This window comes from Phacochoerus africanus, chromosome 1 (genome assembly GCF_016906955.1).
Source record: "Phacochoerus africanus isolate WHEZ1 chromosome 1, ROS_Pafr_v1, whole genome shotgun sequence".
NCBI lineage: Eukaryota > Metazoa > Chordata > Mammalia > Artiodactyla > Suidae > Phacochoerus > Phacochoerus africanus.
In genome coordinates, this window is record NC_062544.1 from 221045995 (window position 1) to 221059537 (window position 13543).

The 13543-nt window shown below is 41.0% G+C and overlaps 1 protein-coding gene across 4 annotated transcripts in view; it reads right to left on the minus strand.

Moving 5' to 3' along the window:
• CFAP91 (cilia and flagella associated protein 91) overlaps positions 1-13543 on the minus strand; it is a 163377-nt gene that overhangs the window by 30275 nt on the left and 119559 nt on the right. For 3 of the 4 annotated variants that reach the window (XM_047791414.1, XM_047791429.1, XM_047791421.1), the window contains exons 14-17: positions 12879-13100; positions 9028-9176; positions 8442-8533; positions 872-1024 (exon numbers count right to left, since the gene is read on the minus strand). In XM_047791414.1, coding sequence (XP_047647370.1) covers positions 873-1024; positions 8442-8533; positions 9028-9176; positions 12879-13100 — 615 coding nt within the window. In that variant the 3' untranslated portion in view covers position 872. Of the gene's footprint in view, positions 1-618; positions 1025-8441; positions 8534-9027; positions 9177-12878; positions 13101-13543 lie in introns of those variants that run through there. The other variant, XM_047791436.1, reaches the window with a different exon arrangement.

The following is a 13543-nucleotide window of genomic DNA, read 5'->3' on the forward strand; positions in this document are numbered from 1 at the left end:
TTGATATAGCAAGGGTACTTACAGAAGAGAAACACCTGATGCTGCCCTGCTGGAAGCTGTGGTTCCTGTCTTATATCTCTCTGAGCAGATTGATACTCAAACCATACTAAATGTGGCCGAGGTTAGTCTTAGGAGTGTGAATGTTTAGTTGCGTCTAAGACCAAGCCCCGCTGGGCATTGCAGAAGGCGTCAGGGATAGAATGGGGCAGGCTGCCTTATGCTATGCTCATAACTAGCACAGTGTAATAGGGATATCTTATTTACCTCCTCAAGAACAAGCTTTTTCTCTTTTTTAAAATAACACTGACACATTTTGTAGCTTTGTGATGCAGTATGGTTATATGCTAAAAGAACCTATAAAAATAATTTAGAGGAGTTCCCGTCGTGGCACAGTGGTTAACGAATCTGACTAGGAACCATGAGGTTGCGGGTTCGGTCCCTGCGCTTGCTCAGTGGGTTAACGATCCGGTGTTGCCGTGAGCTGGGGTGTAGGTCGCAGACACGGCTCAGATCGGTGTTGCTGTGGCTCTGGCGTAGGCCGGTGGCTACAGCTCCGATTCGACCCCTAGCCTGGGAACCTCCATATGCTGCGGGAGCGGCCCAAGAAATAGCAAAAAGACAAAAAAAAAAATTTAGAATCCTGTTTTCTGGTCGCAAGAGTCCAGCTGCTGTAATATTAACTCTATATACTCCAACAATTTCAATAGCAGACTCCCTAACCTAGATGAAAGGTGCCAATTTAAAGGTGCCAATTTTAATTTTCTTAAACAGTGAGCAGTCCTCACATTATGATCGTTAGAGGGAGGCACAAAGCTGAATGACGCTGCTTGTCCTTCCCTCTGCTTCCTTCCAGATGAAAAATCAAACTCACCTCAGCTGTTCTGCTCATTTTCACTTTCGCCTTCAAATAACTTAGAGTCTGATTCCTGATGCTGTGCAACAAAATTCTTCTCAAGCATGGCTTCTGTGTGCCTGTGGATGATCTCATGGGCTGCAAGGATGTGCTTCCGCTGTGCGTTCCTCACTGTGCCAAAGGGACAGAAGCATTTTCACTCCAGAAGTCTATTCAGTCATTCCCAAAAGTTTTCAAGAGAGTAGTGAGAGAAATGATAATTTTGCAGACCCCATATTCTCTTAAGGGTGATTGGATTAAATAGAAATCACCTGCCCTCTGTTGTGGACGGACACATTCTAAAGGTAAGAAAACCCAAATCTTATTATCGCCGCCTCCGTTCCCACTCTCACAGTCAGTCATCATCCTCTCCCTCCAGGTCTGCCTCCCCTTCCCCTGCTGAGCCGCTCTCCTCCCCTGGAATGGCTGCATCCCACCTCCTACCCTTCTGCAAAGCCCACTCGAGTCCCAGCTCTTCCAGGAAGCCTCCTCCAACTGGGTCGGTCCACATTTACCATTTCCACACTGAAGCACTGAAGCACTTCAGGTAAGTTACATTTTCTTAGTTTTTTACCAAAATCATAAATGACTTAAAGGTAAAGACCTTGTCTTATACTGCTGTGGGAGCCTTAGTCCCGAATACGGAGGTACTTGTGGATTGATGATGAGTTTCTGAGCTCATGGCTTTAAAAGTTGGTTCTCACTCAGTAGTCTAAGAATATTTATTATCAAGGCTTATACGTTAAGTGTCCCATTTCCCTTGGAAAGACATAAACATGATAATGGTGAGAGCTGTTAGCATTTGTCCAGGCACTGTTTTAAGCAGTTGGTATATAATTATTCATTTAAACCACCCTGCAACCCTAAAAGGGGAGTATTATTCCCATTTTCTGATGAGGAAACTAAGACACATAGAGATTAGGTATTTTTCCCAGAGTCATACAGCTAGTAAAGGACTGTGGATTCTGTGCTATTCAGGTATCAGCTACTTTATAGTGAGTAAATCACAGAGCAACTGACAATACTTCATAGTAGTATGGCTGAAAGAAATGGGACTTTGAAGCCACATAAATCATGGTACAGTCTGCAAGCTGCATGATGTTCCTAAGCACTAATTTCCTTAACTGAAATATGAGAACACGTCTGCAGCACTGCAAGAAATTTAGATAAACTATTTCTAAAACTCCTTAGTACATTGTCTGAAACTTAGCATGCATTCCCATCCATCAACTTTTAGAAAAATGAGAGTTGCTGGAGTAGGAAGACTGTGAGCTCACCTCTCTTATGGGCACACCAAAATTACAACTGTTTACAAAGAAACTATTATTGGTGAAAAAGATCAGAAAACCAGAAAAGACCTCTACAACTAAAAATATAAAGAAGGAACCACAATAAGATGGGTAGGGGGTGGAATTGTATAGTCAAGATCTTGTACCCCCAGTAAGTGACCTACAAACAGGAAATTACAATTGCAGAGGTTCTTCCCAAGGAGTGAGGAGTCTGAGCCCCACATCAGGCTCTATGGCCTAGCAGTCCTACAGTGGTAAGATGAACACCCAGAACCTTTGGTGTTGAAGGCTAGTGGAGCTTACTTTCTAGAAATCTGCAAGGCTATGGGAAATAGAGACTCCACTCTTTTTTTTCCCCCCCTTTTTTTCTTTTTACAGCCACACTTGTGGCATATGGAAGTTCCCAGACTGGGTAATCAGAGCTGCAGCTGCCAGCCTACGCCACAGCAACACTGAATCCGAGCTGCATCTGCAAACTACACTGCAGCTTGTGCAATGCCAGATCCTTAACCTACTGAGCAAGGCCAAGGATTGAACCCACATCCTCACGGATACTACACTGGGTTCTTAACCTGCTAAGCCACAATGGGAACTCTGAGACTGTACTCTTAAAAGATGCACCTATCCTTTTCAAACTTATCCAAAAAAACTGCAGAGGGAGGAATGCTTCTTAACTCATTTATGAGGCCAGAATCAGTCTAATACCAAAACCAAAGATACCACAAAAGAAAAAAAATTATAGGCCAATATCACTGATGAACACAGATCCCAAAATCCTCAACATTAGCAATATTAGCAACCTGAATCCAACAATACGTTAAAAAAATCATACACCATGATCAAGTGGGATTTATCCCAGGGATGTAAGTAAGGATGGTTCAGTATCTACAAATCAATCTGTGATACATTACATTAACAAATTGAAAAATAATAACCATATGGTCTTCACAATAGATGCAAAAAAAGCTTTTGAGGAGTTCCTGTCGTGGCTCAGCAGAAACAAATCTGACTAGCATCCATGAGAAGGCAGGTTCCATCCCTGGCCTTGCTCAGTGGGTTAAGGATCCGGCATTGCCATGAGCTATGGTATAGGTCACAGATGTGGCTTGGATCCCCCATTTCTGTGGTGTAGGCCAACAGCTACAGCTCCGATTTTACCCCTAGCCTGGGAACCTCCATATGCTATAGGTGCTGCCCTAAAAAGACAAAAAAAAAAAAAAAAAAAAACCCACACACACAAAAAAACTTTTGACAAAATTCAACATCCATTTATGAGAAAAACTCTCCACAAAGTGAGTGCAGAGGGAACATAAACTCACAACATATATTATGATGAGCCCACAGCTAACAGCACACTCAATGGTGAAAAGCTGAAAGCATTTCCTCCTATGATCAGTAACAAGACAAGGATGCCCATTCTCACTTTTTTTTTTTTTTTGGCCTTTTGTCTTTTTAGGGCCGGCCACACACGTGGCATATGGAGGTTCCCAGGCTAGGGGTCCAATTGGAGCTATAGCTGCAGGCCTACACCACAGCTCACGGCAACACTGGATCCTCAACCCACTGAGTGGGGCCAGGGATTGAACCTGCATCCTCATGGACACTAGCCAGACTTGTTAACCATTGAGCCATAATGGGAACACCTCACTTTTTTAAAAAATTTTTATTTTTTAGGAGGAGAAGGAAGGATTCATTATTACTTCCAGCAAGTGAGAATACTAGAGATTGCTCCTAAAGCAGTGTCTCCACTTTTCTTTTCTTTCTTTTCTTTTTTTTTTTTAATTTTTTTTTAGGGCTGTATCTGTGGCATATGGAAGTTCCTGGTCTAGGGGTTAAATTGGAGCTACAGCTGTCGGCCTACACCACAGCCATGGCAACATAGGATCCAAGCTGCTTCTGCAACCTCTGTAGCAGCTTGCAGCCACGCTGAATCCTTAACCCACTCAGTGAGGTCAGGGATCAAATCAGATCAGGGACAAATGTCTCCACATCCTCAGGGACATTATGTCAAGTTCTTAACCTACTGGGCCACAATGGAAACTCCCTTCACCACTTTTATTTAACATATTTTTGGAAGTCCTAGCCACAATAATCAGAGAAGAAAAAGAAGTAAAAAGAATTCAAACTGGAAAGGAAGAAGTAAAACTGACATGTTTACAGATGACATGATACTACAGTATAAATCCTAAAAATGCTACAAAAAAGCTACTAGCACTCATTGATGAATTTGGAAAAGTTACAGGATACAAAATTGATACATAGAAACCTGTTGCATTTAAGTATTCTAACAACAAACTCTCAGGAAGAGAAATTAAGGAAATAATCCCATTTACAACTCTATCAAAAAAAAATACCAAGGAGTAAATCAAAATGAAAGGTAAAAACCTGTACTTGGAAAACTTTAGGACACTAATGAAAGAAATTGAAGACAACCCAAACTGATGGAAATGCTGTGCTTATGGATGAAAGAATTAATATTGTTAAAATGACCATACTACCCAAGGTAATCTACAGATTCACTGCAATCCCTATCAAATGACCAATGGCATTTTTCACAGAACTAGAACCAACACTTTTTTTGGTCATGCCTGGGCATGCAGAAGCTCCCAGATCAGGAATCAAACTCAAGCCACAGCAGTAATAACACTGAGTCCTTAACCAATAGATCACCAGGGAACTCCATAGAAAAAATAATTTTAAAATTTGTGTGCAAACACAAAGACCCCAAGTAACTAAAACAATCTTGAGAAAGAAACACAGAGTTAGATATCAAGCTCCCTGACTTCAGACTATACTGCAAAGCTATGATAATCAAAACAGCACAAGGGGAGATACATGGATCAATGGAACAGAATAGAGAGCCTGGAAATAAACCCACATACTTATGATCAATCAATCTATGACAAAGGAGACAAGAATATACAAGAAAGAAAAGAGAGTCTCTTCAATAAGTTGTTCTGGGAAAACTGGATGGCTACATTTAAAAGAACAGAATTAGAGCATTTATCACACTATATGCAAAAATAAATTCAAATGAATTAAAGACCTAAATGTAAGACCAGAAAGCATAAAACTCCTAAGAGAAAACATAGGGAGAATACTCTTTGACATAAATCATAGCAATATTTTTTTTGCCCTGTCTCCTCCTAAGGCAAAGGAAATAAAAGCAAACATAAATAAATGGGACCTAATTAAACATAAAAACTTTTGCACAGCAAAGGAAATAATTGCCAAAATGAAAAGACAACCTCATGAATGGGAGAAAATATGTACAAATAATATGACCAATAAAAGGTTAAAATATAAAATACATAACAGCTCATACAACTCAATATGAGTAAAACAAAGAACCTGATTAAAAAATGGGCAGAAATCCTGAGTAAACATTTTTCCAAAATAGACATGCAGATGGCCATCAGGCCCATGGAAAAATGCTCAACATTGCTAATCATCAGAGAAATGCAAATCAAAATCACGGTATCACCTCATACATGTCAAAATGGCTATCATCAAAAAAAAAAAAAAAACCCCACAAATAGCAACGGTTGGCAAGGATGTGGTGAAAAGGAAATTCTCATATGATGCTGGGGTGAATGTAAATTGGTGCAGCCACTACAGCAAACAGTATGGAGGGTCCTCAAAAAACTAAAACTAGAACTACCACATGATTCAGCAGTCCCACTCCTTGGTATATATACAAAGAAAATGAAAATACTAATTTGAAAAGATACATGTATCCCATTGTTCACAGCAGCATTATTTACAACTGCCAAGTTATGGAAGCAACTCAAGTGTCCATCTACAGATGAATGGATAAAGCAGATATGGTATTTCTATACAATGAAATATTACTTATCCAAAAACAGAATGAAATTCTGCCATTTGCAACAACATGTATTGACCAGAAAGGCATTATGTTTAGCGAAAAAAGAGAGAGAAACACAAATGCTGTATGTTATCACTTACATGTGGGATCTAAAAAAAAAAAATCAAACAAAAGAATTTAACAAAAAAGAACCAGTTCACTTATATAGAGAACAAACTAGTGGTTACCAGTATGGAAAGGGAAATTAAAAGGGGCAAGATAGGGATAGGGAATTATAAGAGGTACAAACTACCATGTATAAAATAAATAATCTAGGAGTTCCCTTGTGGCACAGTGAGTTAAGAATCTGGTGTTGTCAGTGCAGCAGCTGGGGCCTCTGCTTTGCATAGGTTTAATCTCTGACCAAGGAACTTCCACATGCCATGGATGTGGCTCAAATAAATAATCTATGATGATATATTGTACAGCACAGGGAATATAGAAAATATTTTATAATAACTAAATGGAGCATAATCTATAAAAATTTTACATCAATGTGTTAATACACCTGAAACTAATACAATAAATCAACTAGACCCCACATTTTTTAAAAATTCATGCAAATATATCAATAATGAGATGTATCAAAAGTGTCTGTATACATTACTTAATTTGGGGTAAAGAGTATCTATAGCATATGGTTCACTTACTTGGAAAGAGAAACTTAAGGCCCTAGTGTATGCTCCCTGTCTAGGTGGCTTTCTTCATTTGGTCTACATCCTTACAAAGGGAAGAAGATAGGACTTGCCTAGCTTCCCCACAGACAAGTTCCACTGATTCCTTTAGATCAAGTCCCCACTCCCGCTCCTTCCCCTGAGAGCCAGGAGAAGCTGGGGGAGGGGGATCACACACTAATAACTATTAAACACATGGTGTCCCCCTCTCCTTCAGTTCCCTCAGGTGGAACTGCTCTGAAGCAGGTCGACCTCACTTTGGACCGAGGAGAAGGAAAAAGGAGTTGCCTGTTTTCTTAAGGATCTAGAAAACTTAAGATCTCTTTTGTAGTAAAGGTGATTCAGAAATATTTATTATTTGATCTGAAAATTGAAGTTTGTTGGTATAAAAAATTATCATATCTATCCATCATACACTGTTGATGGGAATATGAATTAGAATAGTCTTTTTGTGGCGGCAATTCTGTGGTGTCTATCAAAATGTAAACCACACATACCCTAATTCCAAGCATTGTACTGCTAAGAGTGTACTCTCAGAAGCGTGACTAGGATATACAGTGCTAGTTATAGGAAAACACACTGGAAACAAACTAGCTGCTTATTGCTGGGAGTACTGGTTTCAAAATTACAGTATATTCACATAATGGGAAAGCAAGCTATTTCTTTGTTCTCTTCCAATGCGTTGGAACTCCACCATTCCTTTCTCCCTGGTTATATGATTTGAAATATTACACCTCTCTTAAACCTGTCTAGAATTCCCCTGCAAACTCTAAAACTTCCCAAGCTCTTATTTCACTTAAATATTGATCTCCTGGTTGCACTCCTGCCTCTAGGATCAGGACTGTCATTAATAGTCTGAAAGCTCCAAAGAACATTCTTTGTTAAAACACATATTTATTTTCCTCCTTCTCTATTGACTAAAAGTATGAACCTTTAAAAACATGCCACTTTTGGCAAATGATAAGTGAGGATATTTATACTGAGATCAGTCCTGGCAGGAAGAGAAGCTATTCTGACTCAAGCAGAGCTACAGAGTCAATTTAGGTCTGCTGGGCAGCCCAGCTTCTCAACACCTGCCTTGCACGTGCCCTGCCTCCAAATGGCACTGCATATTCTCAACATCTGCTTTATGTTGGAAAAAAAAATCAAATCACAAAATATAAGCTTATGGTTACTTAGGGGGAAGAGATGGGAGAGGGATAATTTAGAAGTATGGGATTAGCAGAGCCATATCACTTTATATAAAATAGATAAATAACAAGGATTCACTGTACAGCACAGGGAATTCTATTCTAATATCTTGTAATAAGCTATAATGCAAAAGAATAAAAAAATACATATACAACTATATCACTTTGCTGTATACTTGCAACTAACACAATATTGTAAATCGAATATACTTCAATAAAAAATAAAACAAAAAACAAAAAAAACCCCATCAAAATACACGTCTTCTAGGAACTTGGGAACTGCCTCTTAAAGGAGGTTTGGATTTTGATACTCCACCAAACTTATTAAAACCCCACCCATCCACACCAGAGGTGATTATATTTTGGGGTCAGACAGCATCAAGAGAACGTGACAAGCTTTGAAATACAAAAATTCAGTGATTCTCCTTTGTAATTTCGCCCGTACTTCTACTCAGCTATAAATCTCTAGAATCTTGAAAATAGTTCATATCTTTAAAAGGTCCATAAAGTGAAGCATTTACATTGGCTTACCCTTTTCTTTGACAAAGTCCTTTTGCACCTCTGGGATCAGGAAACTATAAACCAACTCAGCAACAATCTCCTCTGACTGAAGCTGAGTTCGACTAAAAAATAAAAAGCAAATTAGTATTTCCTTTGTCCTCTTATTGAGTGCTGATTTATACTAAGATCTTCCTTGCTCGTGTAAGGAACTCTACTGCTCAGATCCCACCACTGCCCTTATCCTGGTGAACTCGGTTAACTCCATGCAAAATCAAAGTTTGACCCTGTCCGTCACTTACCCTGCCTGCCAAGAAGGGAGTGTTGGGGTAATGTCCAAGAAAAACTGGACAGACATTCGCATTGCTTTCCTGCTTTGTGGTATTCTCAGAGGGAGAAATCTGAAAGCGATCCCAATTGCAGAGGATAACTAAAAATTCTATTAGGTTCCTACCACAAAAAGGTACAGGCCTGCTGGCTGCTAATAAAACAATGCACACTGAAGCATGAGTTATATATTTGTCTCTCCTTGGTGGTGAAAGCTTAAGCTCTTTAAAAAATACACATGAGTAGCAGCAAGTGAACTGTCCATCCCACCATCTGTCCCCGGGGTTCGCACCGGCTTTCCATTTCATAAGCAATGTCATTGATTTCCTCGGCCATCTTCTCTATTTCTGCCCTGGCTTGTTCTTCTGCAGTATTCTCTTCAGTGTTCAGGATTATGTCCTCCAGATACGAAGTTACAGTACTTTGGTGAACTTTAATCACCTGCAAAACCCCAAAATACCCCAGTTACTGAGAATACAAATGCTACTACCGTAAATAAGACCCCCTCCAAAGTGCACAAACACTGGTTGGCCTTTTTTAGTATATCTACTTCATTCATTAAATTAACAGCCCCCTCACTAGTCAGCCCTTTTTTATTTTTTTATTTTTTCACTATAGATAGTCTGTTTCTAATCCCTACCTGCTCTGGGCAGCCCTCACCCATCCGGCTCATTTTAGAATTATGGGTCTCAGTTTGGGGTGGGCAATGTAACACTGCAGAAGGATCACAGGCTTGAGTCGATAACCCTGTTTGGGATCCTGGCTTTGTTTTTAACGGCTGTGTGATGTTGGGGTCCATAGATGGATACATACTTTACATAAATATTCCTTTGTTGCCCCTCCTAGACATGCTGATGTTTCGTGAGGTCATTCCCACTCAGAAGATTTTCTAGAAGCCTTTGACTGGCTTCTTCCTTTTGGTGTTTCTGAGTACAGTGGTTCCTCTGTCCCTTTCCTTCAATTCTCACTCCCAGCTGGTTCTTCCCATCCCAGCTGGTTTTCCCTTAGTGATATTAGGCAGGGGGTAGTAAGTTCTGGTTTGCCAAGAATTTCTAAATCTCAGTAACCCTTTTTAAGGAAAAATGTGTTAGGATGGTAGGAAGAGAGAATATGAATTATTAATATTATATAGGCTGCTTGACATTGCAGATGATCTGCCACCCCAGTTAAAAAGCTGAACTTGGCAATATATATCCCAGAACTTTTAAAGCTGTATAGAGAATGGGATATCTGTTCAATTTCAATCAATTTTTTAATGCGAAAAAATATACACCAGAAGCCTCCTACACTGTTCGTGGGAATGTAAATTGGTATAACCCACCGTGGAAAACAGTATGGAGGTTCTTCAGAAAACTAAATATAGAACTACCATATGATCTAGCAATCCCACTCCTGGGAATATATCTAGACAAAACTATAATTCAGAAAGATATATGCACCCGTATGTTCATAGCAGCACTATTCACAACAGTCAAGACATGGAAACAATCTAAATGTCCATGGACAGATGAATGGATTAAGAAAATGCAGTACAGAGAGTTCCCGTTGTGGTGCAGCTAAAACAAATCCGACTAGTAGCCATGAGGATGACGGTTTGATCCCTGGCCTTGCTCAGTGGCTCGGGGGATCCAGCATTGCTGGCTATAGCTGTGGCTGGTAGCTGTAGCTCCGATTCGCCCCCTAGCCTGGCAACTTTCATATGCCATCTGGTGCAGCCCTAAAAAACAAACAAAAAAAAAAAGAAGATGCAGTACATATATGCAATGGAATGCTACTCAGCCATTAAAAAAGAATGAATAATACCATCTGCAACAACATGGACACAACTAGAAATTCTCGTACTAAGTGAAGTCAGAAAGAGATAAACACCATATGATATCACTTGTATGTGGAATCTGAAATATGGCAAAAATCAACTCATCTACAGAAAAGAAACAGACTTCCACACATGGAGACAGACTTGTGGCTGCCAGGGGGTCGGGGGGAAGGAGTGGGATGGACTGAGAGTTTGGGGTTAATAGATGCAAACTGTTGCATTTAGAATGGATAAGCACTGAAGGCCTGCTGTATAGCACAGGTGACAGAAATAATCACTTGTGATAGAACATGATGGAAGATAATATGAGAAAAAAAATGTATATATGACTGGGTCACTTTGCTATACAGCAGAAATTTTCATGACATTGTAAATCAACCATATTTTGATTTTTTAAAAAAGTAAAAAGAACAAATATACACCAAATACTACTCAAGGATCAATCCCAAGTCCATGGGAATTGGGCAAATCCTTAAAATCTCAAATCAAATAAGACCCCAAGTTGACATATTGATTTTTTTTTTTTACTGGAGGAGCTCAGTATCCACATGTACAATTCAGATGGCCTCTTGGACAGGACTTTTTTTTAAGTTTCAGGTAGGCTTTTTCTGTCTTTCACATCTGGCTCACATGTGTTCCGAGGAAAGCTCACACAACCTCTGTCGTGACAGATCCTGGGTGAACTATCGTGACAGATCCTGGGTGAGCTATTGTGACAGATCCTGGGTGAACCATCGTGACAGATCCTGGGTGAGCTATTGTGACACATCCTGGGTGAACCATCGTGACAGATCCTGGGTGAGCTAGCCACCCATGCAGCCTCTTCTCTGCCCACCTCCCCTCCACCAGCCCAGCTCCCTCCTCTCTATTCTGGGGGGGTCAGACCCCCTAACTGAAAGAATACATACCATGGCTCCACAAGAAAGGGGAAGTACTGCCCCCGCCCCCCGGGGTGTGTTTTAGAGGATATTATTCACAGCGCAGCTCCCTTTAAGAAATCTTCCTCACACATCTCCAATATTTTTTTTTTTCAGTCTTTTTGTCTCTTCAGGGCTGCACCTGCAGCATATGGAAGTTCCCAGGCTAGGTGTCTAATTGGAGCTATAGCCTGAAGCTGTATCCTCTGGCCTCCACCACAGCCACAGCAACAAGGGATCCGAGCTGAGTCTGCAACCTACACCACGGCTCATGGCAACGCCAGATCCTTAACTCACTGAGCAAGGCCAGGGATCAAACCCTCGTCCTCATGGATACTTGTCAGGTTTGTTAACCACTGAGCCAGGACGGGATGAGGATGCATTCCTGATGAGGATGTGAGTGCTTTGAGTTATTACTAGTTCCTCACATTTCCTCTAAATTTGCATCTTGGTCATTTTCGAATTTCACCTCCCTTGGGTCATGGTCAGAATTTTAATTTACCAACCTGGCATTCCTAACTCCCAGTTTATATCTTTAGTCAAAACCTCTCTTCTAGGAGTTCCTGTCGTGGCTCAGTGGAAATGAATCTGACTAGGATCCATGAAGACGAGTGTTCGATTCCTGGCCTCGCTCAGCGGGTTAAGGATCCGGCATGGCCATGAGCTGTGGTGTAGGTCGCAGACATGTAGCTCAGCTATGGCGTTGCTGTGGCTGTGGTGTAGGCTGGAAGCTGCAGCTCCAATTCAACCCCTAGCCTGGGAATCTCCATATGCCGTGGGTGTGGCCCTAAAAAGACAAAAAAACAAAAACAAAAAACCCTCTCTTCTAAATTCCATCTGGTACATCCATCTGCTGAAATGACACCTCCACTACGATATCTCAGACTACAAATCAAACTCCTGATTCACCCCTGCCCCTAAACCTAACCCACCCTCAGCTTTCCCACCTCAGAAAACAGAACCACCCTCTCCCCAACTCACTGACACCAAAGACTGGACATTGTACCTGACTTCACCCTGTTTCTCACTCTGGCCTGAGTTACTTCATCAGCCTCCTTCTTGGTCTCCTTGTTTCCACTGTGTCCTCCCTCCGCACAGCAAACAGAGTGACCTGTTTAAAATGTGTCACCGGGCCCCATTTGTTTCCTTTGTGAAACTTAGCACGTTTTCTGATCCTACACTAATGTGCACCTAATATAGGATTTAAGCTCTAGGAGAGAAGGAGCCATGCCTGACTTTCCCTCCAGAGCATCCCACAATGCTTTTGCACCATGCTGGGCATGTCTAGGAACTCAACACATACTTGGTGAAGACAGTGAAAAAAATCAGATGCCATTTCGTATCATGAGTTTGCTTTGGTTTGACTCGTCTCCTTAACAGCTTTCAGACATGCAGCCGCCCCCGACTTGCCTCCTTAAATATCTGGTCCTCCTCCTGCAGGCGCCGCTGTTCCACCTGGCGCCGGCCGCTCTCTTCCGCTTCACGCATCCTGCGCTGCCGCTCAGCCAGCATGGCCAGGGCGTGGACCCTCCTCTCCTCCTGCAGTCTCACCAGCTCTTTGGACAGGAAGTCAAACATGTCTGCCAGCACCCTTCCTTCCAGTCCAGCCAGATGGTTTTCAAACAGCGACACCTTAAAAATAATGATGTATCCATGAGGACACAAATTCCAACAAGCCTGAGGATTTAAGAGGGATGCTGGATTACCCTTGACAGTCACTTCATTTTCAGAATGCACTTAGTTATTATTAGGAATATAAACTCTAGACTGGCCCCATCCCAAGGGTTTGACTAGGAAAACTTAAAACATAAGAGAGTAGATTGCTCAGTCACCGGTGAATGTGAGTCTTTAAATTATAAAGAGGAATTAGCAAAAAATTTCTGTTAGTATCCACAAATAATTAATTTTTTTCCTTTCAGTTTTATCCAGAAGGTAAAGTGCTTTGTGTCTTCCCTGACGTGAAGGGAAATGTTGAAGTTTTTATTAAAAGATAAAACTGGAGTTCGAGAAACTAGAATCTCCTAGGAATTCACTTAGGACACCTTTTAATTTTTCAATGCTTGGTTCTTTAACAC